Below are 27,601 nucleotides of genomic sequence, written 5' to 3'. Positions count from 1 at the left end.
ATAGGACAAAGTTCACTGCTGTCAGTTCTTTCTTCTTAAGGGCTGGGTTTTCCATTTTCAGCTAAGTCAGCCACTTGAAAACACAGGGTACCCCCAAGGAGGTTAGAGATCAAGACTTAGAAAACACGACCTTCTGACTTGGGAAACTTCCTTTCCTCCAGACAAAATGCCGACAACCCAAAAGAGTCTGATGTTCTTGTCAGGCTTTGTGACCAGCCTGGGGGCCCTGGTGACTGTGTGTGCTATTCTGGCTCTCCCACAGTGGGTCACTGGGAAGATTGAATTCAGGGACCAGATATTTTCCAATGGAAGTATCCTCATCACCTATGGATTATTCCGTGGCGTTAGCAGCCAAGAGATGAGTTCAGGACTGGTACAACCAGATTTATCTTTTGAAGGTAAAACTTCCAATAGATTTCATGAATGTGGCTGGGTTGGGTGGGCTGGTTAAGGTGGATGTGGCAATATACGTGGGTCGAAAGCAATTCCAAGATGATTATAAGTGTGACTCAGACGCTAGTCCTCTAAAATATCTTAACTTTCCTTGACTTGTCAATTAAATCCTATAGAATGCACACTTTAAAAGAATCCCTTCAAAACTGGAGATTGGATGGTCCTCTGCTCTGGTTCTGTTCCACAGGAGCATCACCCTTGGACAGAAATTGGACTCTTGGGGTCCTTTTTCCTCTGACATTTTGAGTGTTTGATGACAAATTATTGATCTGTAATCAAAATTTAAATCACTTATATTTGCTAAAATCCTTTCTCTCATTGTTTAAACCGGGAGGATTTGAAAACAGCTCTGAATTGTGCTAGATAGAGAAAGCACAGTAAGCAGCAGTTGAAATGAGCTTTATCCAGATGTTGGAATAGATGAACCATTCCTAAAGCATGCATGACTCCCTCTACCATCTCTGTAATATTTAGACACAGTATACTGATCAGAGTTCGGGGTCTAATTCTTGGTTATAGGTTTGGAGAGTCATTCAAACTATGTTAACAACGTGTACAGTCATGGGGTTTGTGTCTCTGCTTTAAAAATTGGCCTTCCAATCAGCCAGATTGCATCTCCATTGAACTAAAGCATGAGTGTTGCTAGTGAAGTTTCTGGCTTAGGGACAGGGGAGAACCACAGGCTTTCTAGGAATCAACCAACACAAGACCCATGAGATTTCCTAGTTCTTTTTAGATTTAACTAAGACTGGTTCACAATCTTGTCTTGAGTTTTAAGTTTAGGTTTATGTTGGGGTTGGAGACAGAGCCTCTTGGCCCCAGGGGAACTCTGGCCATGGGAGACAGGACCTATGCAGGGCGGCCAGGCACCTAACAAACCGCAGCACAAATAGCATGATGCCATTTACAACTGCCCTGCTGATAATGAGAAGCAGTAGAGAATGGAAGGGGCTACCTTGGGAGGTACTGAGCTCCCCATCACTGGAAGGCTTCAAGAAAAGACCCTTCAGGGACCTTGTAGAGACAGTTCATGCCATGGGCTGGCCTCTGGCCTCAGAGGTTAACCTTCTAACTCCAAGACCGTGATGTACAATCCTCTCTGCTTCTTCTAAGTGCCTAGCTGTGTGTATTCATCTCATTTTCTCCATTGGAAAGTAGATAAAACTGGGACTATTTTCCCTTTCTTTGTATCCTCACTGCTTAGCATCATACTTGGCACACAGTAAGTGCTAAATAAATCCTTGACCGACTTTGCCTCAGTAGTAGTGGGTAAGGGTTATGTGCATATGTGCCCAGGGCCATGTTGTTTTTAGCACCAGTCCCTTCTGGCCAGGTGCCCATCTACCTGAGGCTCATTCAGCCTCCAGCCACTGCGGTATGTCTGGGTCCACCAAAGCGCTGGGCCCTGGAGACGGTCTTTACCACAGGCTCTTAGTCTTAGAATAGTTTTAAGAAATAGCGGTAAAAGAATGAAGTTGTCATGTGATTCTTCTATCACTGACTGTCTCTAAAGAATTAAAAGCAAAACAAGAAGGCACATGCTCCAGTGGTTTAAGGTGAATGGAAGGTTTCCAGGGTAAGTGAGCATTTATCTGACATAATCTAAAAAGATTAGGATTCTCCTGGAAGTGTCCTTTGATTGGTTTTCTAGCTATCATTGAATCATAGAATAACAGAGCTTGGAGACCAAGATCTACTCCACTTGCTTATTGTTCAAATGAGGAAACTGAGGCCCAGAGAGATCATGCCTTATCCAGTTCTCATAGAAAATAGAGCTGAAGTTCACCCTTAGAGCTTTCTGACTTGTCCCACAGCTCTTTCCACTCTTCTGAGTCACCTTCTCTATGAAACTGAGTTCACTTGGAAGCAGCAATTGACCATAGGTGTTGTAATGAATTGGAAAGAACAAGGATTTGGTGTTAGAAAACAAATATGGGTTTGATGAAAAGGTAATTACAAGAACCAAATTTGGTGCTGGAGGAAGGAGGAGGAAACATCCACTTTTGGGTGGGTGGGGGGGTTGGGTATGAGATATTACATCAACTGTTAGACACAGTAGGATATGGAATAGGTCACATCATGTCTCTCAGACTCAGTTTCTTCATCTATTAAATGAGGAGATTGTCCCAGATGATCTCTAAACTTTTATCACTTCAATTCCAGGGTCCACTGTTTGCTGAACTACTGTTCTTTCTCTTTTTTAAAAATTTGTTTATTTATTTATTTTAAGTTTTCAACATTCATCTCCACAAACTTTGGAGTTTCAAATTTTCTCCCCATCTCTCCCCTTCCCGCAAAATGCCATGCATTCTGATTGCCCCTTCCACCAATGTGCTCTCCCATCTAACACCTCTCCCTTCCCTTCTCCCCATCTTCTCTCTTGTCCTGTAGGTCAAGATAAATTTCTACACCCCATTACCTGCATTTCTTATTTCCTAGTTGTACTCAAAAGAAGTTCTCAACATTGTTCCTAAAACTTTGAGTTCCAACTTCCCCTCCTCTCTCCCTCTCCACCCATCCCCACTGAGAAGGCAAGCAATTCAATATAGGCTATGTATGTGTAGTTTTGCAAATGACTTCCATAATAGTCATGTTGTGTAAAACTAACCATATTTTCCTCCATCCTACCCTGCCCCCTATTTCTTCTATTCTCTCTTTTGATCTTATCTCCCCCTAAGAGTGTTTATTTCTAATTGCTCCCTTTTCCCATTTGCCCTCCCTTCCATCACCTCCCCCACTTATCTCCTTCTCCCCTACTTTCCTGTAGTGTAAGACATATTTTCATACCAAATTGAATGTGCATGTTATTCCTTCCTTGAACCAAATGTGATGAGAGTAAGCTTCACTTTTTCCTTTTCACCTACCCCCTTTTCCCCTCCATTGAAAAAGCTTTTTCTTGCCTCTTCTATGAGAGATAATTTGTCCCATTCCATTTTTCCCTTTCTCCTCTCAATATATTCCTCTCTTACCCCTTAATTTTATTTTTTTAGATATCATCCCTTCCTATTCAGCTCACCCTGTGCGCGCACTCTCTCTGTCTCTCTGTCTGTTTCTCTCTCTCTCTCTCTCTCTCTCTCTCTCTCTCTCTCTCTCTCTCTCTCTCTCTCTCTCTCTCTCTATATATATATATATATATATATATATATATATATACATATATGTGTGTGTGTGTGTGTGTGTGTGTATGTGTGTAATCCATCCAACTACCCAAATACTGAGAAAAGTTTCAAGAGTTACAAATATTATCTTTCCATGTAGGAATCTGAACGGTTCAACTTTAGTAAGTCCCTTACGATTTCTCTTTCTTGTTTATCTTTTCATGCTTCTCTTAATTCTTGTGTTTGAAAGTCAAATTTTCTTTTCCCTTGAATTATTGTACTCAGTTTTTCTGGGAAAGTGACTCTTGGTTTTAATCCTAGCTCCTTTGACTTGTAGAATATCATATTCCAAGCCCTTTGATCCTTTAATGTAGAAGCTGCTAGATCTTGTGTTATCCTGATTGTATTTCCACAATACTTGAATTACTTCTTTCTAGTTGCTATCAATATTTTCTCTTTGACCTGGGAACTCTGGAATTTGGCCACAATGTTCCTAGGAGTTTCTCTTTTTGGATCTCTTTCAGGAGGTGATTGGTGGGTTCTTTCAATATTTATTTTGCCCTCTGGTTCTAGAATATCAGGGCAGTTTTCCTTGATAATTTCATGAAAGATGATGTCTAGGCTTTTTTTTTTATCATGGCTTTCAGGTAGTCCCATAATTTTAAAATCGTCTCTCCTGGATCTATTTTCCAGGTCAGTTGTTTTTCCAGTAAGATAGTTCACATTATCTTCTATTTTTTTCATTCTTTTGGTTTTCTTTGGTAACGTCTTGGTTTCTCATAAAGTCATTAGCTTCCATCTGTTCCATTCTAATTTTGAAAGAACTATTTTCTTCAGTGAGCTATTGCACCTTCTTTTCCATTTGGTTAATTCTGCTGTTTTGTATAAACATTCTTCTCCTCATTGACTTTTTGAACTTTTTTGGAAATTGGGTTAGCTTATTTTTGAAGATGTTATTTTCTTTAGCATTTTTTCAGTCTCCTTTAGCAAGCTGTTGACTCACTTTTCATGATTTTCTTGCATTGCTCTCATTTCTCTTCCCAATTTTTCCTCCACCTCTCTTACTTGATTTTCAAAATCCTTTTTGAGCTCTTCCATGGCTTGGGACCATTGTATGTTTATTTTGGAGGTTTGGATGCAGAAGACTTGACTTTTATGTCTTCCCCTGTTGGTAAACATTGTTCTTCCTCTTCTGAAAGGATGGGAGAGAATACCTGTTCACCAAGAAAGTAACCTTCTATAGTCTTATTCCCCACCCCACCCCCCTTTTTTTGACATTTTCACAACTAGTTACTTGACTTTTGGATCATTTGTCAAGAGTAAGTTATACTCTGGGGACCTGTGAGATCTCAATTGCTCCAAGGTGGCACGATCAAGGGACAGGAGTTTACTCCCTGGCCAGGCTGAGGTTCAGATCAGCTGCTCAGTTCCCCCAGAGGCTTTATCCAACAATGGATGCTGACTGCTACCTGCCTGGCCACCTTAGCTTCATCTGCCCACTGCTGCAGCTGCTGCCACTGCTGCCACCTGGGGCCAGGGCTAAGGGAGGACCCTGCTCCCTTCTCATGGAGTTGAAAAAGACCTTTCATTGACCTTTGAAGCTGTCTTTTGTGCCTATGAGTTGAGGGATCTGTGAACCTTGGCTGCTGTGCAGGGTGAGGCCTGCTCTGGTCCCCCTCTGGGTGCAGCAAGGTCAAGGCTGGACTGGGCTCCACTCCACATCCAGTGCAACAGACTGTCCCCATTGGCCTTTCAGGTCACCCTGAGCTGGAAATCTATTCCACTCCGTTGTTCTGTGGCTTCTGTTGCTCTAGAATTTGTTGAGAATCTTTCTTTACAGGTATTTTATGGACTGTTTGTCCTTTCTCTTTAATTCTGTTACCAAGATGGATACATTGGGAAATGAAGATGATGAGAAAACAAGACAGGGATAAAAGTTAAAAAAAAAAAACTAAAAAGGAAAGAATGGTGTTGCTATGAGCAATTAATTTCTTTTCATTTTTTCTTACCTGTAAAATGGGAGAAAAAAACTCCTTTCCCCAGATTGGGGGGAGTGGGACAGAATCATTCTATAAAATATCTTCTGGGTCTTAGTGGCAGCTGGTATTATTGTCATCATTATTATACATCGATAATAATAATTAGTGATGACAACAATAGCAGCAGCATTTCAGAAGCTCACCTTGCCCATCTCCAGCAGCCTGAATGGAAAGTGCTGTTTGCTGAAATATAAGGATTTCTGTAGAATTCTGCCTTAAGGGGTATAGCCAACGAGGCTGCTGGCCATGAAATCAAGCAGCAGAAAGAAATGGTTCAAGTTATGTTCATAAAATTCCCAAATACTCCAATCAATTAACTTAACAAATCCATTACATTGATGAAAATCAATTCATCTTGGAGTCAGTTCTCTTATGCTTCCACAAGTCCTTTCAATAACTAGTGAAATAACTCGCTTTTCAAGACTTTAAAGTTCTGTAAAGATGCTTGCTATTTCTTGTTATCATTATTGTAAAAATTACCAATTTTTCACGTAGAAGGTTAGCATAGACATGGCCTCAAACTTCAGCCATCCAGATAAAAAGTTTAATAGCATTTTAAAATGTTCCCCAGATATTTATGCCCATACTTTCATGAACTAGATACTTAGAAATATTTTGACTGAATACTTTCACTTCTGTCCACATAATGTGCCTGAGGGTATTTGTTTTTTTCTCTTTAAAACACTCAAACAGTTAAAAAAAACTTGTAATAACTCATTATGGTTCACTCTTCCATCCAAAGAATCTTGATTGACCTATAATATACCTACTGTATACTATGTGAATTTCTTGGAAATGTAGTCTCAAACAGTTGAGAGCCTCCAGTGAGAGCAGAGCATTTTTCCCTGAATTATTTAAGGTACTCCTTGGGTGCCCCATGGCAGTGTACAGGGGATACAGCACAAGCCCTTACTGGTGTTACCAGGAAAGCTTTAAATGAGTTCTGGGAGGGTCGGTGTCTATTGTCCTAGGAGCAGTCAAGTTGAATCAAGAGAGTCCTCCCAAGAAGGGTGGCTGCCCATGATTTTGCTTGGTCACCTACTAAGGCGGGGAGAAATTGTGCTCTTTAGTCATGGAAGGGACATTGTAGGAGCTCAGGATCATAGGTTTGAAGTGGAAATGGATGATCAACAAGCATTTATTAAGTACCTACTATGTGCCAGGCACTGTGCTAACTAAAGAAACATAAAAGACAGTCTCTGCCTTCAAGGATCTCACACTCAAAGCCAGGAGAGAACATGCAAACAGTTATTCACAGACAAGATAGATACAGGAAAGGGGAGAACTAAATCAGCAGAAGGAAGGCATCAAAAGGAAGAGGGATTGGGAAAGGCTTTTGTAGAAGGTGAGACTTTTACTGAGACTTAAAGGAATTCAGGGAAGCTGAGAGGTAAATGTGAGGAAGGAGAAAATTCCAGGTGTGGGGACAGCCAATAAACATACTCAGAACTGGGAGATGAAGTATCTTGTTCAAGGAGCATCAAGGGTGGCACTGTCACTAGATGACAAAATAATTGGAGGGAAGGAATGTATAAGAAGACAGGAAAGGAATGTTGGGATCAGGTTATGATGGGCTTTGAATGCCAAATAAAGAATTTTATATTTGATCCTGGAGATGACAAGGAGTCACCGATTTTATTCAATGGGAATGTTTGTGGTGGTGACATGGTCAGATCTGTGCATTAGGAAGATCACTTGACAACTGAGTGGAGAATGGACTGGAGAGGGGAGAGCCTTAAGGCAAAGAGACTAAACAGAAACTATTGTACAATTTAAGTGTCAGTTGATGGGAGAGCCCTAAGCAAAGGGATAGCAGAGTAAGTCCAAAGAAAGGAAGGCAGGCATATGAGAAATGTGCTGAGGGCAGAAATGATCACACTTGGCCAAAGATTGGATAAGAGTGGTTAGAAGAAGGAGTAAAAAGTGCCTTCTATGTGAGAGCTTGGATGACTGAAAGAGTGTGGGGGGGACAGGAGAGCTTGGGGGAAAGATAAAACATTCTGTTCTGATTATGTTGAGTTTGAAGTGTCTATGGACATCTAGCTTGAGATGACCAACAAACACTCGACCAAGAGTTTAAGAGAGATGTTGGGGCTGGATATATGTGTGAGATTCATCTGTGATGAGTGGGAGCTGACAACATGATTGCCAAATAAGACAGTATCAAGAAAATTTCCCAAGACAGAACCTTGGAGGATAACTACGATTGATGCGGCATGACCTAGATGAAAATCCATCAAAAAAGACTGAGAAGCAGTTAGACAGTTAGGAGAAGAACCCCAAGAGAATGGGATCATGAAACCTAAAGAGGAGAGATTATCCAAGGAAACTAGGGTGGTCTACAGTGATCAATGTTGCAGAAAGTTAAAAAAGAAAGTATCAGGATTAAGACAATGCCAGGGGATTTGGCAATTAGGAGATAATTAGTAACTTTGGAGAGTGTAGTTTCAGCTGAGTGATGAGGCTGGAAGACAGATGGCAAAAGTTTTAGAATTAAATGAGGAGCAGAGATAGAGGCACCTAGGGAAAAGGAAGAAAGATAGAAGACCATAGTTATCAGGGAAAGACAGATAAAGTGAGAATCTTTTAAAGATGGTGGTGACATGAGCATGTTTATAGGCAGTAGGGAAACATCCAGTAGACAGAGAGAGATTAAAAATTAGTGAGAGAGTTGTGCTGATGAAAGAGACAGTCTAATCTAGAAGCAAGATGAAATGGTACTAAGGATGTAGAAAAGAGGGGTTTGCTTTAGCAAAGCAAAGGGCCAAGAGACACGGGGATATAAGGAGGACGTAGTGCTAGAAGACATCTGAGTGAGATGAGGAAGAAGGGGAAAGAGCCAGCTTTCAGCAAACTGCCTCATTTCTTTGGGTGAAGTATGAATTGAAGTCCTTAGCTGGGATGGAAAGGGGAGAGTAAGTCATGAGAGGTTTGAAGAAGAATGAATGAATCTGGAAAGACAGCTGGTGTGAGTGAGGTTAGGAATTGAATAGGGAGGTATTAAAGATCGCCTTGCCATGGTGAGGACTTAATCGAGATTATGTAACATAAATTTATAAGACTTCCAATCAAGATAGTTTTGTGATTTTCTCCAAGTCTATTCAGTAGTATGCCAATAGGAATGAAGGAAGCAGATGGTGGGAGCCATCCAGGGTTATCAGCTGGGGGTTGGCAAATTATGACCATGGTTAGGAGAAGGTGGCAAGGGACTTGAGAGTGGAAAATTGCATAGAATTGACTTGATTCACCAAGGAGTTAAGATAGAGAAGGGAGGAGAGGGTGACCAGTGCAGGGGTGATAGCCTGGGAAAGACTTGAAGGATGGAGGGGTTGGAGGTCATGATGAGGATGAAGAAAAGGGTAAGGAGTGATAATGCAGAAGGAAAGAAAAATGGAATGATAAAAGATTGTGACCATATAATGGAATTTAAGAATTCATGAAAGTGAATATGGGTGGTCATTGTCCTTCACTCTCAAAGAGGATCAAAATGACATCACTATGCTAGAGTCAAGTCACACTGAGTTTGACTGTGGCTGGTCAGATCAATGCAAACTCAGAATGCTCTACCACAGGTCAGACCCAAATAGTATGTGTGAACATTTGTGGTAGATTCTCTAAATTTGCATAGCTCGTGTTTCCTTTGTGCTGTTTCAATTCTGCTTTGCTCACAGAGCACAGCACCTGCTCTGATGAGAACATGCCATGCTGAGAGGTCCTGTGCCACTGTTTCCCATGACACACAAATAATTTCAAAGTTCTTAAGAGAAACCTTGAGAGTGTTCTTGTGCCACTTCTTCTGACCACCACATGAACACTTGCCCTGTGTAAGTTCACAAAATAGTCTCTTTGGTGAGTGTACATTTGGGCATTCAAACAACATGACCAGTGTTGTGTTCTTTGAAGTAGAGTTTGAATGCTTGGCAGTTTAGTTCAAGAAAGAATCTTAGTGTCTAGTATCTACCAGGTGATCTTCAGAAACTTTCTAAGATAACTCAAATGGAAGTGATTCACTTTCCTGGCACAGTGCTGGTATACTGTCCAGGCATACAATGAGGTCAGCATAAGGGCTCTGTAGACCTTCATTTTGGCAGCCAGTCTAATACCTCTTCTTTCCCATAATTTCCTTCAGAGCCTCTCAAACACTGAGCTATCTCTGGCACTGAGCTAGCTGCATGTATCAACCTCATTATCAATGTGTATATCCCTGGAAAGTATGCTGCTAAGGTAAGTGAACTTAGCAACAGCATTTGGAATTTCTCCATTTTCTGTGATCAATGGTTCTATGTATGGATGGCGTAGTCCCGGCTGATGGAACACCTATGTATTTTGGTGTTAATTATTAGGCCAAAATTAGCACAAGCAGCCGAGAACTGATCCACACTTTATTGCATCTCAGCTTCAGTAGCTGCATTGAGTGCACTTGTGTTTGATAGCAATGCCAAAGATCATCTCTGTGTAGCAGAGGTGGAGGAGAGGAGTAGGTCATGGGAGGTAAGTAGATATTTTACAGATGAGGAAACTGGAGCTCTGTGAAGGGACTTCCTCAATGTCACACAGAACTGGAATTTAAACAAAAGTCCTCTGACCCCAATCTCACTGCCGTTCCACCATTGGAGAAATTTATATCGACATGTTTTCTTGTTTCTGTAGTGAGGTGTACATCAACTGGCTGACAAGTCAACTATTTTGTTTACATAATGCCAGGCAACTAATTGGACTGATTTTTTTGGATATAGTTCAATTGAACTTGACATATATTGAGTGCCTAGGAAGTATAAGACTTTGTACTGGGCACTGAATCATTTGGCTTAAAGTTATTTAAATGTAGCTTGACTGCATGTGAAATAATCTGCCTGAGAAATATGGAGAACAGCAACTACCACTACCCCTACTACCACCACTACTTCTAGCATTTATGCAGCACCTGTTATATGACAGACCCTATGCTAAGCACTTTTACAAATATTATTTTGTTTGATCTCCCCAAGGAAGCCACAGACCAGTCAACAGCTGGGATGGAAGGGCTGTGTGTTAGGTGCAGATTTAGCACTGAAAGGAATCTCAGAAATCATTCAACCTAATTTTACAGTTGAGGAATCTAAGGAGCTGAGAGATTAAGAGATGAAGCGAATTGCCCAGGGTCACCAACTAGTGTAAACGTCTGAGCCAGGCTTCAAATCCAAGTTCTCGGACTTCAAATCTAGTTCATTTTCCATGACACAGTGGTAACTTCTCTCTCCTGAGAAATGAGGAGAGGGATGGGACCTGAAGCTGCAAATAAAAGGAGGAGTCTGCAAGTGCTAGAGATCACAGACTCCTGTGTGAGAGTCACTTCATAAGTTCTAAGGTGCTCTGTCTGTGTGTGAGAGTGGACAGAGAGCCAGTTGGCTATGGGACCCTAAGCAAGTCCCCCAGCCTCTCCGTGATCTAAACAACTTTAATCCTGGAAGTTGCTGAGAAGGTGCCAGCTTGTGTTGGTAGAGGGAAAATCTTCATTGGGGAGCAGTCCATGAATGAGATGCATCACAGATCCAGTCTCCATCTCTGCCAACGTGCTGCTATTATTGCTTCTTGTCATGTGAGGATGATTGTCTCTGCTCATTCAACCACAAGATCCTAGGTCTACAGATGACCTAGGCCAGTAGTTCTTAACTTGGGACCAAGAACTTGGTTTTTTAGCTATTCTGAGAACTTTTCATATAATTGGTTGCCTTGGTCATCTCATGTGTCCTATTCTATACATTGAAAAATATCCCTCAGAGAAGGGGTCCCTAAGTCTTCATAAGAGATGGCCAAAGGGATCTAGGATGAGAACCCTTGATTTCATAGGATAAGGAAGCTTCAGTCCCGGGCAGTTTGGCAACTGAGGTCATGAGGCAGTAGAATGGGAGCTGCTTGAGGACAGGGACTATAGAATTTCATCTTGGTATCCTCAAGGGCCCCGCACAATGCCTGGTGCATAGCAAAAGATGATTGCTCAAGAAATCGTCATCAAATTGAAGCAAATGTAATCGGAAAAGTAAATTACACTGGATGTGTGATCCTGTTTGCCTCAATTTCCTCATCTGTCAGATGAGTTGGAGAAGGAATGGCTAACCATTCTAGCATCTCTGTCAAGAAAACCCCAAATGGGGTCATGGAGAATCAGACACAACTGAAATGACTGAGCACCAAACAGTAACAACAACAACAAAAATCTTAAAAATGTGTCAAGGGCATATTCCAGCCCCTCCCCCAAGAGCTGATTATTAAATATATTTGCACATCTCTCACTACACATGGCATGATCCTCCTTTTACTGAGAAGCAAACAGACTCAGGCAGGGGCAGAGAAGGCTCTATAGAAGTCACCTCCAAATCCCCTGCTCACTGTCCCAATGATGGGAAGTGCCCCCTGCCCATGCTGCTACTGACACCTTATCCCTGGCAGCAGGGCACTGCTTCCTACAGTTAGGACCTCCACAGGAAGAAGCAGCTTGGCCTGCTAGTTTCTATTGGTCAAAGGGGCAGTTATTAGTGCCAGGCTGAGGATTCCCTGAACAAATATGTGTCCACTTAAAGAAAAAAAAATGGAATTAGATTTTCTGATATTGTGGGCAGCTGTTGGATGTTTCCGGTGATCAGTCTTTTCTGATGCCTTCTGACTTCCAGAATCAATTTCTGTTGAGCTTTCAGGTTCAATCAATTCAATTCAACTCACCTTTATTAAGTGCCCACTCAGTGCCTGGCACTGTGTCCTGTGCTGGAGCTACATAGACAAGACCAAGCCAGTCCCTGACTTTCCACAGTTTACATTCCACTGGGAAGAATCAATGTGTTTACAGATAAAGATATACAAGATACGTTCAAAATCATTGGAGGCATCCAAGTTGCTCAGAACCAGAGAAAGAGGCCAAAAATGGAAGATCAGTGGATCTTGTCTTAATAAATTCTGGGACTGAAGTGGAAGCGGCCTCAGAGGTGATCTTGTCCAACCTTCATCATCTTACAGAAGCGGCTGAGTCCCGGGAAGAGGAAGGACTGTGTTGTTCAGTTGTTTTTAGTCATGTCTGATTCTTAGTGAAGTCACTTGGGGTTTTCTGGGTAAAGATACTGGAATGGTTTGCCATTTTTTTCCTCCAGCTAATTTTACAGATGAGGGAACTGAGGCAAAGAGGGTAAAGTGACTTGCATTGGATCACACAACTAGTTAGTAAGTGTCTGAGGCTGGATTTGAACTGGTGGAGTGTTCTTTTCTTGCTTCCTGGTCCTGTTCTTTATCGCCTGAGCAATCTAACTGCCCCTAAGAAGGGCCATGCCCAGAGTCCTATAGGTAGTAAGGAAAAGAGATGAAATTCAAACCCAGATTTGGTGATTCTAGTGCTCTTTCCACGATCCTAAGATTCTTCTGTCTAACCACAGCAAGTACCAAAGCTCATGCTGTCAGTGAGGTTTCAGAGCAATAAAACCCTTTCTTGCCATCATCCTGAGGAAGGTAGAGCAACAGTCGTATCTTAATTTGACAGAAGGGGAAACTGAGAGCCAGGGAAGCAAGGTGCCTTTCTCAGAGTCACACATATGCAGCTCCTTAGGTATTGGAGTATACCTGTTTCATCTCTCCTCACTCCTACCAGCTGCTCCTTCCAGGTGCTTTGACTCCAAATGCAGTATTATTATCCATTTTAAACTTCTTGACTCAGGAATTATCAGGCTGCTTTTATTTATTTTTCTGAGTTTTTTTGTCTCATTTTCTCCTTCATCTCCTTCAGACTTTTTGGAAACTCTCCTCTGATGCAGATAGCCTTTCTTAAGGGCCACTGGGACCTTCTATGATTTTCCCAGAGTCCCACAGTCTCAAGACTTCAGTCCAGGACTCCTGATTCCCAGGATGGTCCCTCTCTCACTCCCCTATGCCAGGGCCACCTCCTGGGGTATCTTAATACCGGCCTTTACAGAGATCCGTTGCCAGTCTCTGATAACCAGGGGGCAAAGGACATCTAGCCAAAGAGGGTGTTGACCTCTGATGCCCTTCTTTTGATGAAGGAGATGTCTGGGGCTCCACAAAACTTTGTTTCTTGTATATGGTGAGAAATTGTGCTTGATGATGCTAGCTATTGGTGCCCACTCCATGTGTCCCGGGACAGGAAGGCGGCATCGCACTGATACAGGGGAGGGGAGGAGGATGGTACTTCAGGTTCCCCAAAACCAGCACCATGCCCTCTCCTTTTGGGGGAACCAAATGCAGCCAGAGCTGGATGAGTAAAAGCAGCAGCCTTCAGATGAAAATGCCGCTCCCCAGGGATTCTGTCAGTCAGGAGACTCAGTCCTCTGATGGATGCGGGCAGGGCTCAGTCCCTCCACACTTGCTCATCTCCAGTGATTAATGGCCACTGGCTCCCAGCAGAGGACTCACTTTCACTTTTTAATCTTTTGAGTATACAAATGGCCAGCAATTGGGCTGTTCATCCTTCCTTTGCTGTCATTTTGGATTGGTTGGAGGAGGAACTGGGGAGAGGGGTGGTTAGCATGGAGAAAAGAAGGCCCTAGGGACACATGACAGCAGTCTCTAAGTATTTGAAAGGGTATCAGTGGGAGGAGGGATTAGCCTTTCTTGGCCAGGACCCAGAGGTTCAAACTACAAACAGACAGGTCAAGGTTTGTTGGAGGGCTGTCCCAGAATGGAGCAGGCTTCCTCGGGTGCAGGGGATCCTCTTCTCAGTGAGGGTTTGAAGCAGAGGTTCTCAGGTGAGTCCACGGCTCTGATCCCTTGTCTGAGGGATTGCATTGGACTATTGGATTATAAGTTTCCCAGGACGTCATCACATGTGGTGGATTCCCTGGCATTGAAGCTCAGCAACAGAAACCAAACAGAGATGGCCTTTGGCCAAGATGTTGCAATGGGGTCTGGGTCGTGTTGTTGGGCATTTGTGACATACATCTTGGAACTGACCTGGTTGGCATGGATCTGACCTGGTAAAGAAAGGTTGAACAGGAGGGCCAGGAGGATAGAAGGAGAGCCCAACGGCCAGGCAGAGCTTTCTCTCTATCCTCCTTCCTGAGCCCACTGGCACTTGTTTCTGTGCCTTTGTTCCTTCTGAATCCTGAACCTAGAATGGTGAAGGTGGCATCTCCTGCAGAGAGCTCGCCATGATCCCCTCTCAGGTGGAAGGCCCCTCTCCCCGCCCAGACATCCTAGAGGACTTGGCTTGTGCGTCTCCTTTGTACTGACTCTCTCTTCTGCCAGAGTCCAGAGAGTCCTGGGACCTCAGAGGCCATAGGGTCTGATGGAGTCCTCAGAAGGAATGCCACCTGCAGCTGCCTGATCAGTGGTTCCCTGACCTTTGCTTGCTGGGCTCTGGTGAGGAGGAGCACCCAGAGGGAGAGCGGCAAATACTTCAGTTTGGATCCAACCTCTGACATTCTCTAGCTGTGTGACCCTGGGCAAGTCACTTCTGTTTGCCTCAGTTTCTCAAACTGTAAAATGGGAATAGTAACAGCACCTCCCTCTCTGGGTTATTGCTGTGAGGACCATAGGAGACAGTATTTGTAAAGGGATTTCAAGGCACTATACAAATCTTAGCTATTATTACTGTTACTGTTGCCTTGCTGCGGTATTTTGTGAATGGTACATAGATTCCCTGTGGACAGGGTCTTTATTTCTAGCTTGTGAATTTCTGAATGTCTCTCCTTCCCTTCTTTTTACACAACGGCGATTTCCTGTGGACCCAAACCGGATCAATGTCTATAGGCAGCTTTTCTCCCTTCATTCTTTTCTCTTTAAAGACTGTGAAGGTAGATTGCAGGTCAGAATGCTGCTGACCGGCCCTTTACCTGAGCTCCATTTTTGGCCAAGGACTCTTCATTCTTAAGTCTTAGGAGGGGGCTGGAAATCTGAAATCTTAAGCAACAAGTAAGTGTTTGCCCAAGGAGGAGCTTCCTTTAACAATAACTCAGGCTCCTGCAGGGGTTTCTCAGCAAGCCTTAGAGTGTATGAGGATCTTTAATCCCTGTTTTCTAGCTGAGGGCATCGAGGCTCAGGTCCCATTGCTGTCGCACAGCAAGAAAGTGTCTCAAGCAGAAAAGGGATAATAGTGGCCGCTCCTCTCAGGGTTATGTAGAGAAAAGGAGGTCATCTTTGTAAAACGCCTAGCCCAGTATCTGGCATGTAGTAGGCATCATATCAGTTCTATCCCCTTCCCTTCCTCTGGTAATTGATGTCTGTGTTTTTCCTTCCATTAGGTTATAAGCATGTGCAGTACGTTCACCCAGGACCACGCAGAGCACCTGGGGCACAGGCCCTGATTAATGTGGCTGCCATTTTCCTGTAGAATCTATTCCTCAGTGTTGTTTCTCTGATGGATCTGATGGTGGGTCTAATTCCACACCATGTGATTTAGGGTCAACTTCTTGGCCTCTATCTAGGATTTCCTTTTCTGTAAAATAAAGGTCTTACAAGTAACTTGGGGCACTTCATTTCCCTTCTGGGCCTCCATTTTCCCCTCTTTAAAATGAGAGAGTTGGCTACATTGGGAAAACCAACCAACCAACACTTGAGTACAAGGTTGATGCCAGGAGTCTTCACCATCTAAACGTTTGTCTGCCATTTTGTTTTTCAGTTTTAACGACATTGTCAAACTCCTCTCAGAAAAGTCTGCACACAGTGGTCATTGTCCTTCTGTTCCTGAGTTTGTTCACATCCCTGATGAGTTCTGGGTTAACGTTCTTCAACAGCATCAGCAGTCCCTACCAGACGTGGCTTGGCACCATCAGCATTTTCGTTTGGAATGGACTAAATAGTAAGTGAAGAAAATGATCTCTGTGTAAAGTGTCTCTGTCTCTTCTCTCTGTCTCTCTTTGTCTCTGAATATCAGATCCATTTCTCTCTCTCTCTCTCTCTCTCTCTCTCTCTCTCTCTTTCTCTCTCTCTCTCTCTCACTGCATCCTTATAACTATAAATCAAACTGGTTCAGGGTTCAAATAATGGGGAAACAGACATAATTAGACAACACAGGGTATGTATGTATATGATGTTGGAATCATGTGAAAAGAGTACTGGTTCTAACTCCTGGGTTAAAACCCTTTCCTCTCAAGCCTGTTGTAAGGATCAAATGAGAAAAAGAAGGAATTAAGTATGTATTAAATATCTACTATTAGCTAGATGTTATGTTAAGCATTTTACAAATATTTCATTTGATCCTCACAACTACCTTGAGAGGCAGGTGGTATTATCATCTCCCCTGTTTAACTGAGTCAACTAAGGTAAACAGAGGTTAAATGATTACCCAAGGATGCACGGTTAGTATCTGAGGCTGGATTTGAACTCAGGTCTTCCTGACTCCAGTCTCAAGGCTCTGTGTACTGTGAAGCCCTCCTGCCCCCATAACATATGTTGAGATAACATGTAAAAGAATTTGCCAACCTAAAGCACAATATATAATAATATATTATAACATAATAATATAATATGTAATAATATAATTACTATATAATTCATTGTCATCACCACAGAATTTGCTTTCTCTTCACTTGGTCCAGCAGCTTTTTCCTTTGGCATCACTTCCTGGCACCTTCCCTCCCTCTCCCCCCCCCCCCAAGTCTTCTAGAGAAGGGTTGAGGATCCCTAGGCTTCCAAAGACCAGACCCTGGGGAGTTGGAAGCGACAGTCTGAGATGTTTGCTTGGGTGAGGGATATGGCCCAGTCTCAGCCTCAGCTCAGTTCCCTCCCCTATCTAGACATCTATTTGCCAGGCAAATTGCAACTTTCACTGCACCCTTTTCCACTGTGTTGCATATCTTAGATACAAACTCCGGGCATTCTTATCAAATAAATATTCCTTCCTCACTCCCACCCTCTAACCCCTCTGCTACTGGAGGGGAGCAAAAGCTAGTCACCTCCCTTATGGCTCTGCTGTTCCTCAGGGTGACTTCCTGGACCAATGGATCTGTCTTCACTCTCCAATTCATCTTGTCCATTCTTAGTGGATGTCAGCCCTGGAGAGCAGGAGCAGTCAATGGCCCAGAGTAAGCACTTACTGATGATGATGATCTTCACTCATTCATGCATTTACAGAAGAATCCCAGTGCCAGGCCTTTCATTCCCCAAATGATCTTGTGTGCAAAACTTTAATAGAGCAGATGCCAGGCACTGAACTCTCCATCTGGTGCCTGTTTCTCTGAGTCAGATAGAAGAGGGACATGAATGGACTAGAAGTGAGAGGGGAAGAAGGCATCAGGATGTGGATGGAGCAGACTCAGAAGACCTGGGTTCAAATCCCACGTCTGACTTGTAACTTGATGTGTTGCTACAGACAAGTCATTTAAATTACTTTGAGCCTCAGTCTCCTCACCTGTACAATAGGTACAATAAATAGTTCCTACCTCATAGGATTGGTAAGAGAGTCAAGCAAGAACATATTTGTAAAGCTCTCCATGAATCTAATTGTGTTATGTGCCTCTAAGCACCAGGCATCAGTATTATGACTCAAGATGTCCCCTTTAGGGAGAAGAGTAGGATGGTAGTCCAGGCTCTACCTGGGCCCAGGTCACACAGTCCCATTGCTCCCGAGACCAGACAGAGGCCTGAGCCTCTGGATCAGGTTTTCACTTCAGCAGCTGGGATCAAGGTAGGGTTTGAGCCTTCTTTCTGATCCTGAGTTCAAAGCAAAGACTCAGGAGTGAGGGTTTATTTTTTTCAATCCTTTAAAACTGTGTGCCTTTACCTTTTTGTGACTCAGACTTTTCAAAAAGTTTCACAAGGGCATAATGAAGGATAATTAAGGTTTGGATTCCTCTTAATGAGTATCAGAAGAGAGGGGTTTCTGTAAAGGGCAAATGGTTAAGAAGCAAACCATGTCACTGAAAGCCTGATTGTGGCATTATAGGGAATTGTCAGCCATACACTAACTTCCTCTAATAAGGGATTATTTGGAGAAGTCATTTAGAGAAGGCCTCTCAGTGCCTGTTGTCCTGAACATCTGCTTCAGTCAAGTCACAAAATTCCAGAATCTGAGTTGCAAGTGATCTCCAAGGCTGCCTAGTTCAAGTGATCAATGAATGTCATTGGGTATAGCCTATTATTTTTAAATGCATGTGTATAGGCTTTGGAGAGTTACAATTTTAAGTTTTAGTTTTTTGGGAGTTGGGGAGAGTAGAGTAGGCTGCTATTTCAGTAGACTGAATGGATGCTCCAGCATAGAAAAGTCCTCTCTGAGCTTTCCCTGAGGCTCTGAGAGGTTAGGGTCATCTGCTTGCCATTGCATTGATCAAAGTAATATAAACAGCTTTTTAAAAAATTGCAAACTATAAAAACCATTTGAAAGATGCTTCAAATCACCAATAACAAGAAAACTACAAATTAAAACAACTCAGAAGTTTGTCTGGATACCTTGCAAATAGGCAAGGTTGACAAAATGTAGAAGTAGTCCACAGAGGATCTGTGGGGAGATGGAAACTCTGCTGGCAGAGCTATGAATTGGCCATCATTTGAGGGAGAGATGGAATATCAGTAGTGTATCAATGTAATATTATCCTGTATTGAGAAATGAGATGAATGAGAAATTCAGAGAAACATGGGAAGATTTGCATTAATTGATGCGGAATGAGATAATCAGCACCAAAATTAAAAGTTGCCCAGGGACAGCCTCACTGTAAGAGATGAGGTAACTGAAAAGGCAGCCCACTCCTGAGCACTTAGAACACCAATCATGGCCCAGAGAACTGTGCTAGCCTCTCCTGTGGTTGGATGCCGGGGACAGGACATCAATGTCTATCCATTTTCAGATGAGATCAAGGTACTTTTGTTTTTGTTTGTGTTTGTATTTCTTGGTATTAGGGAGGATTGGATCTAAGGGAAAGAGATCTTCATAAATGTTTGTGTCACAAAAAGAAAAGTCTTTGAGTTTATTTTGTAAACAAAAACAAACCAAACTCATACTGAGAGGTGTGGGAAAGAGAAAGGCATTATTACAGAAACAATAGCTCCTTATCATATCTAGGATCAAATAAAAATGTCTGTTTTGCATTTAAGGTCCTTCCTAACTTGGTACCAAACAACCTGTGTAACTTTATTATAGAACACTCCCCTTATTGAACTTAGTGATGTAGTCAATGCCTCATTGCTTACTCCCTGTGCACTGTGTTTCACCTATGAGCTTTTGCATAAGCTGTGTTTCATGCCTGGAATCTACTCCCTCCTCTCTTCATATACACACATAATCATCTTCATTGTCATCTTCCTCCTGCTTCATTTATTTGCTTCTTGAGAGCTGGAGCTGTCTCACATCTGCCTTTGCATCCCTCGTACTTTGCACAGGGACAGAGTTTGATAACCTGAGTTAATCAAAGTGTCCAAGTTAATAGAATTCCATTCTCTTTCCACTCTGCACTCCCCCTCTCAGGCACAGTCAATTCCAACTGAATGAATGAATGGATTAAAAGCTTTAAAGGGTGGAGTGCTAAGGTGGATATGGTCCCTATCCTTATGGTCCTGGAGCTTATCTTCCAATGGCAGAGATGACACATCCAGGAGAATGGTGGCCAGGGAAGGGAGAGTTGTTGTAGTGAGTGAGGCCATAGGAAAGTCCCTTGACTCAGCCTTTTCTGAGGCAATGATATGCCTTCATTGGATTTCTGTTCTCAGAGATAGCAGTAGCAAGACTGGGCTGGGTCTGGTGTGAGAACCGTGGTCCTGAGAGACTCATAATTGAGGAGCTAAGCTCCTTCTGGGTATGGGCTCTGCAGGGACAGTTTGGAGAATGCACTGTGGCATGGATTCTGAATGAGTGTGTCTTTATTTTCCCCTGAAGTGGAAATAATTAATGAAGAGCTCAGATCCCTATGTCCTTCTTTTCTTTCTTCCAGTGACCTTTGTCTTGGTGGCCATGATCCTGTTTGCTGTGAACACACAGGCCAACAATCTGTCAGTAGTGCTGAGCTCTGCACTTTACCTAATGCAAGGATATACATATGGCAGCACAACTCATATATATGAATATTCATTCTGGCTCATGCTCCTCATCCTGGGCCTCAACATCATCACCATTATCATCATTGTTTTCTACCAGAAGGCAAAATACCATAGAAAGCAGGAGCACCGGAGGCCCATGGAAAATGCCCCCAAAGATGGGATTTTATTCTGAAGCCTGGTTTTCAGAGCTGCTCTTCCAACAGACCTGTTGGTGACCCTGTTTGGATGGTCAGAACTGTAAGTCGAAGGCCAAGGTCTCCAAATCAAATCAAGTCAAGTCAACAGATATTTATTAAAGCATGCCTCATCAAATTCCTGGCTTGTTCCCAAGCCAGCTCTGATGGACAAGGTCTTCCTCCAGTCTCTCAGTGGTCAGACCTCTCTCCTCCTGATGACTGCTTTGTAAGACTTTGTATATAGTTTTTATTTACTTAGCTGAGCACTTGCTTTATTTCCCTCTAGAATATAAGCTCCTTGAGAGCAGACATGTTTTGTTTTGGTTTTTGTTAGTATGACTCCCGAGCCCAGCATTTGAATTCCTGTTATTTTGTGTTATTTTTAAAATTTCATCCAATTGTGTCCTCTGTAGACAACCACATTTGGTTCATATTCGCCTCCTGATGGAATTTTCTCAAGGTCAAGACTTCCATCTCATTAAGACACATTTGATCATTGCTTGGTGATTGTTTGTATTCATGAGACTCTGGATCCTTTTAAAGTCAGACTGTTGAGGTCTAGGGATGCTGGGAACCTCCAAATTCAAGGGCAAACAACTGCCTAAAATGAATTCAACCCATGTCTTCTTTCAGTCAGGTTTATTAAAACATTGGTTGGGGTGGGTGAGATTTTAAGAATCTGAGCCTTTTAATGCTTGTATTGACAAACATGGCAGACGCTTAAAGAATCTGAACGATTTAATGGGGGCAAGATGGACACTTGTATACAATAAGACTGTGGGAAAATCTAGATAGGATCTAGAAGTGCAGAAATAGTCTGGGGGGACTGTGAGAAGGGGTCTAGATGGAATTAAGGGTGGGATGTGACTGGGGTGATCTGAAGGTAACAGATGATGAAAAGTTGGTTAGAAGTAACAGAGAATTGGAAATTGGGGCATGGCCAAAGCCACAAAGAAAGGAGCTGGGAAGGGCTGAGTGCCCCAAGCAAATGCCAGGTACCTGGGCCATGTGGGAAAGTCCAAGGTCTTTTAGGGGTCCATCATTAGCACTCCATCACGACTACTATGAGGATCAAATGAGCCCTATGTAAAGTGCTTTACAACCTAAAGCTATTGTTACTATTATTATTAATTATGAACAGTCATTTTCATGGGTCCTCTCACGAAATGAGATATGAACTCATTTAACTACAGGAGGCTATTATGCAAGTGGAAACCCAAAAGGTCTGAGGATTTGGGGGTATATCTGAACACAACCACATTTTATTAAATACTTTGGATTAAAAAGTCAGAAGGGAGCATCTAATTCCCCAGTGTCAAAAAGAAAAATTTTAGGGGCAAATTAATGGATTGTAGTTGAAGGGGCCATGTTTCCCAGGGTCTTGTTATCAAGGTTGTCTCTCAAGATAAAAGCTACCTTGATGCTACCATCAATTTTATTCATAAAGGTTTGTCTTTGGGATGGAACACGGCCAGGTCTGGAAGGACATTGGGAGGCTGAGAGATTTGCACTCACCACTGACTTCAGGGGCCAAAATGAAGTCCAGATGTGAAAAGAATGGGGGGAGGGGTGGTCCCTGTGTCTAAAGATGATTGGAGGCAGACTTTGAGTTAAAAAGAAAATCCATGGAGATGACTAAAAACCCATAGATGAAATGAGAAAACTCAAACATTCCAGTAACTGCCATCAAGTCCCCCCAGATAGACTCTGGGTGCTGCAGTATAGACAAGGCCGTGGTCAGCTACAGAACCTTACTATCTCAAGTGAGGCCATCTGGTCCAACCCAGATTTGAACAAGGATTGCTTCTACAACACCTCTCACAAATAGTCCTCCATCCTCTGCTGGAAAACCTCCAGTGATGGGGAGCTCACCACTTCCCAAGTGCTCATCCTCCTTTTTGAACAGGTCTGATCAGACTTATGACTTTCCTCCTAGCATTAAACGTAAAATTTCAATTCAAAACTTCTTTTGATGTTCAATATAGTAGTGATGTTTGGGAGCTTTTAGGGAGCCTCCAGGTGATGTCTTCCAATCTCCTCATTTTAAAGAGAAAGGAACTGAGGCTCATAGAAAGGAAGGGCTCAGAGAAGCATAAAAACAGATATCATTGCGGGCAGAGCCAAGATGGCGGAGTAGAAAGATATACATACACTAGCTCTGAACCCACAGCTCATAAAATATCTGTAAAAAAAGAACTACCAACAAATTCTGGAGCAGCAGAAGCCACAGAACAACGGAGCAGACAAGATTTCTGTTCCAGAGAGCCTGAACACCTCTCGCAAAAGCTCCTTTGCGCACCAGACCAGGAGCGGAGCCCAGCCCTCCTTGGCCGCGGGGCACCGAGAGGAGCAGACCCAAGCAGGCTTCAGGGACGGAATCTCCAGCGGCCACGCGGGTCCCTCCACCCACAGGTGACAAGGGTTGGTGAGAGGGTCTCTTTGGCAGGTCGAGAGGGGAGTGGGGTGCCTCATAACTCAGGCCCCCTTGGGAAGCAGCAGCGGAGGTGGGAGCAGACCGAGGCTCCCCAAGTAAGCAGGAGCCCAGATCCATTGTTGAAGGTCTCTGCATAAACCTCCTGAGGGAACTGAGCCCAAGAGGTGGCCCTGCCCCAACCTAAGCACCTGAACTTGATCTCATACTGAATAACAGCCCTGCCCCCACCAAAGCCCTGAGGCTGGGAAGCAGCATTTGAATCTCAGCCCCTAAGTGCTGGCTGGGTGGATCTGGAGGCCAAGTGGGTGTGAAGAGAATATTCAGAAGTCAAGTCACTGGCTGGGAAAATGCACAGAAAAGGGAAACGAAACAAGACTATACAAGGTTACTTTCTTGGTGAACAGGTATTTCTTCCCTTCCTTTCTGATGAGGAAGAACAATGCTTACCATCAGGGAAAGAAACAGAAGTCAAGGCTTCTGTATCCCACACATCCAAAATAAATATACCATGGGCTCAGGCCATGGAAGAGCTCAAAAAGGATTTTGAAAATCAAGTTAGAGAGGTGGAGGAAAAACTGGGAAGAGAAATGAGACAGATGCAAGAAAAGCATGAAAAGCAGGTCCACACCCTGCTAAAGGAGACCCAAAAAAATGCTGAAGAAAATAACACCTTGAAAAATAGGCTAACTCAATTAGCAAAAGAGGTTCAAAAAGCCAATGAGGAGAAGAATGCTTTCAAAAGCAGAATTAGCCAAATGGAAAAGGAGGTTCAAAAGCTCACTGAAGAAAATAGTTCTTTCAAAATTAGAATGGAACAGATGGAGGCTAATGACTTTATGAGAAATCAAGAAATCACAAAACAAAACCAAAAGAATGAAAAAATGGAAGATAATGTGAAATATCTCATGGGAAAAACAACTGACCTGGAAAATAGATCCAGGAGAGACAATTTAAAAATTATGGAACTCCCTGAAAGCCATGATCAAAAAAAGAGCCTAGGCATCATCTTTCATGAAATTATCAAGGAAAACTGCCCTGAGATTCTAGAACCAGAGGGCAAAATAAGTATTCAAGGAATCCACAGATCACCGCCTGAAAGGGATCCAAAAAGAGAAACTCCTAGGAACATTGTGGCCAAATTCCAGAGTTCCCTGGTCAAGGAGAAAATATTGCAAGCAGCTAGAAAGAAACAATTCAAGTATTGTGGAAATACAATCAGGATAACACAAGATCTAGCAGCTTCTACATTAAGGGATCAAAGGGCATGGAATAGGATATTCCAGAAGTCAAAGGAACTAGGACTAAAACCAAGAATCACCTACCCAGCAAAACTGAGTATAATACTTCAGGGGAAAAATTGGTCTTTCAATGAAATAGAGGACTTTCAAGCATTCTTGATGAAAAGACTAGAGCTGAAAAGAAAATTTGACTTTCAAACACAAGAATGAAGAGAAGCATGAAAAGGTAAACAGCAAAGAGAAATCATAAGGGACTTACTAAAGTTGAACTGTTTACATTCCTACATGGAAAGACAATATTTGTAACTCTTGAAACTATTCAATATCTGGGTACTGGGTGGGATTACACACACACACATGCACACGCACATGCACACACGCACACATACATAGAGACAGAGTGCACAGAGTGAATTGAAGAGGATGGGATCATATCTTAAAAAAATGAAATCAAGCAGTGAGAGAGAAATATATTGGGAGGAGAAAGGGAGAAATGGAATAGAGCAAATTATCTCTCATAAAAGAGGTTAGCAAAAGACTTATTAGTGGAGGGATAAAGAGGGGAGGTGAGAGAAAAACATTAAGTTTACTCTCATCACATTCCACTAAAGGAAGGAATAAAATGCACACTCATTTTGGTATGAAAACCTATCTTACAATACAGGAAAGTGGGGGATAAAGGGATAAGCGGGGGGGGGGGGGAGGATAATGGAAGGGAGGGCATGGGGAGGAGGGAGCAATTTGAGGTTGACATTCATAGGAAGGGACAGGATCAAAAGAGAGAATAGAAGTAATAGGGGGCAGGATAGGATGGAGGGAAATATAGTTAGTCTTATACAACATGACTATTATGGAAGTCATTTGCAAAACTACACAGATTTGGCCTATATTGAATTGCTTGCCTTCCAAAGGGAAGGGGTGGGGAGGGAGGGAGGTAAAGAAGTTGGAACTCAAAGTGTTAGGATAAACTGTCGAGTAATGTTCTTGCCACTAGGAAATAAGAAATACAGGTTAAGGGGTATAGAAAGCTATCTGGCCCTACAGGACAAAAGAGAAGATGGAGACAAGGGCAGAGAGGGATGATAGAAGACAGAGCAGATTGGTGATAGGGGCAATTAGAATGCTTGGTGTTTTGGGGTGGGGGGAGGGGACAAAAGGGGAGAAAATTTGGAACCCAAAACTTTGTGAAAATGAATGTTAAAAGTTAAATAAATAAATAAAAATAAATTAAAAAAAAAAAAACCCAGATATCATTTGTACAGAAACACTGGAGGTGGGTTCTATTCCACACGGTGCTCATAGTCTTGAATGGAACATGTGGCCCAAAGGTCTTGGAATCTAAAGACAATGAATGAACATTCACCAGGAAAACAGGAGACATAGGGAGCAGAGGGCACAGAGACAGACAGACGGTCAGAGGGCAGACACATAGAAGTAGCCATGTATGATACAGAGATAGACATAGAATGGATGTGTGGTTAGATGGACACAGTACAGACAGACAGGATAGATAGGAAATAGATGGATAGAGAGACTGAAACAAAGAAAGAAAGGAGGGAAGGAAGGAAGGAAAGAAGAAAGCGAGAAGGAAGGAAAGAAAGAAGGAAGAAATCAGGAAGGAAGGAAGGAGGGAGGGAAAGAAGGAAAGAAGGAAGAAAGAAAGGGAGAGGAGGAAGGAAGGAGAAAGAAAGAATAGATAGGAAAGACAGACAGAGACAAAATAGAGAAATAAGTTGGATAGATAAATACTATAGATACATTTCTAAGCATCAGTAAATAAGTTTATAAGGATGTTTGTGAACATGTTTGTGAATATTTTGTAAATAACAAAATATATTTTTAAAAAATGAAAACAAATTTATCAATAATGAGAGGCCTATTGAGTCTGTGTTATACAGAGCAATCTGGGGGCTAAAGGTCAAAATTTAATTCAAGTCAATTCAGTTCAATTCAACAAACATTTATTAAGCACTTTCTGAATACAGCTGTGATAGATAGGTGTAGCTTTAGCAGCTTTCTGGCAGATAGTGCCATCAGAGGGTAGCAGGGGCACCTTACCGGTGGATCCCAGATTTCACTAGTTGATGCCACATTCATCTACATTCTCTCTTTCTTGGAGATGACTAAGAAAGAACATTTTGCTCTGCCTCATGACTAATAAGGAAGTGTGTGCGTGTGTGTGTGTGTGTGTGTGTGTGTGTGTGAAAAGGGAGGGGTTGGGTCATGGGTGCTGAGGGGCTCAGGGAGCTCATCAGAGTCCCTGAGAGAGACATCAGGGCAACCATTAGTTTCAGGGGTTTCTGTGGTGTCTGATAAGGCCAGGGAAGGAGGGGTAAGGCCTGGTGCTTTGTATACATTGTGCCCATCTGCCCACCAAAATTTAATCCTTGTCCTTCAGTATGAGTGGGCTCCTAGCTATCTCTCCATTAAAATCAAATCAGACCAAATGAGAGGACATTTGTAAAAAAGGACTTAGCCCTGTGCCTAGCACCAGGTGCTATATAGACGCTTATTCTCTCCCTTCTCATTATTCCTAATTACTAGTATTTAATACATTTCCTTCCCACCTGAGAGAATGGAAGAATTTTAAAAGTGAGTAATGATTTCAGCAGACATCTTTGTAAACACTTGAAAAGGGCCAAGTCTGAGCCTGCTTCTACCTGCTCTGACAGATCTAAAAGGGAAGACTGAGGAATGTCGGGGCTTCACTGGTAACTCCTCTCAGTTTTCCAACTAGGGAAATGAAGAATCAAAGGTCCACCCAGCTGGTCAGTAACAAAGGTGGGCCAGGTCTCTTGACTCTGGGCCAAGATCCACTTTACTTTCCAGTTGGGCTTCACAGATCTTTCCCTATCTTAATAATAATGTGGTTTTTTTCCACTCTCAACAATGCATTTATTCACTCCAAATGACTTAGCATTTCAAATTTGTAAAGGAAATGCAAGCTACAATAAGACATAGATAGTAACACAATAGTAATGGGAGCCCTCTATCAGTTTTAGATAAGTCTAACAGAAAGAAAATCATAAGAGAAAATGGAACTGAAAAAATTGCTAGAGAAATTTAGAGGTTAAGGAATTTTGGCATCTTCTAAATGGTAAAGTAAAAGAATATACATAATCCTTAGTATCACAAAAAGCTTTTACAAAAATTGATCATGTACAATGCCTTAGAGGTATTAAAAACAAATACAAAAAGGCAGAAATAGCTAATCTATCCT

The 27,601-nt window shown here is 42.5% G+C and overlaps 1 protein-coding gene across 1 annotated transcript; it reads left to right on the top strand.

The window, feature by feature from the left end:
* The first annotated feature begins 32 nt into the window (after positions 1–32).
* On the top strand, positions 33–21,069 carry CLRN3 (clarin 3). The gene is made up of 3 exons (XM_072629058.1): positions 33–398; positions 16,185–16,364; positions 20,428–21,069. The coding sequence occupies exons 1-3, from the start codon at positions 167–169 to the stop codon at positions 20,703–20,705; spliced, it is 690 nt and encodes a 229-aa protein (XP_072485159.1). The 5' UTR covers positions 33–166; the 3' UTR covers positions 20,706–21,069.
* The last annotated feature ends 6,532 nt before the right edge of the window (positions 21,070–27,601 follow it).

The sequence above is a fragment of the Notamacropus eugenii genome, chromosome 1 (genome assembly GCF_028372415.1).
Source record: "Notamacropus eugenii isolate mMacEug1 chromosome 1, mMacEug1.pri_v2, whole genome shotgun sequence".
NCBI classification, from domain to species: Eukaryota; Metazoa; Chordata; class Mammalia; order Diprotodontia; family Macropodidae; genus Notamacropus; species Notamacropus eugenii.
The sequence above is the reverse complement of the archived record's forward strand: the minus strand, read 5'-3'. Positions and strand labels throughout refer to the sequence as shown.

What these genes read in the sequence shown, in the direction of transcription:
- CLRN3 (XM_072629058.1), top strand. Translation starts at nt 167, where the DNA reads ATGCCGACAACCCAAAAGAGTCTGATGTTCTTGTCAGGCTTTGTGACC. An exon ending in ACCAGATTTATCTTTTGAAG is followed by an intron (nt 399 to 16,184) that starts GTAAAACTTCCA and finishes TTTGTTTTTCAG; the next exon opens with TTTTAACGACATTGTCAAAC. An exon ending in CGTTTGGAATGGACTAAATA is followed by an intron (nt 16,365 to 20,427) that starts GTAAGTGAAGAA and finishes TCTTTCTTCCAG; the next exon opens with TGACCTTTGTCTTGGTGGCC.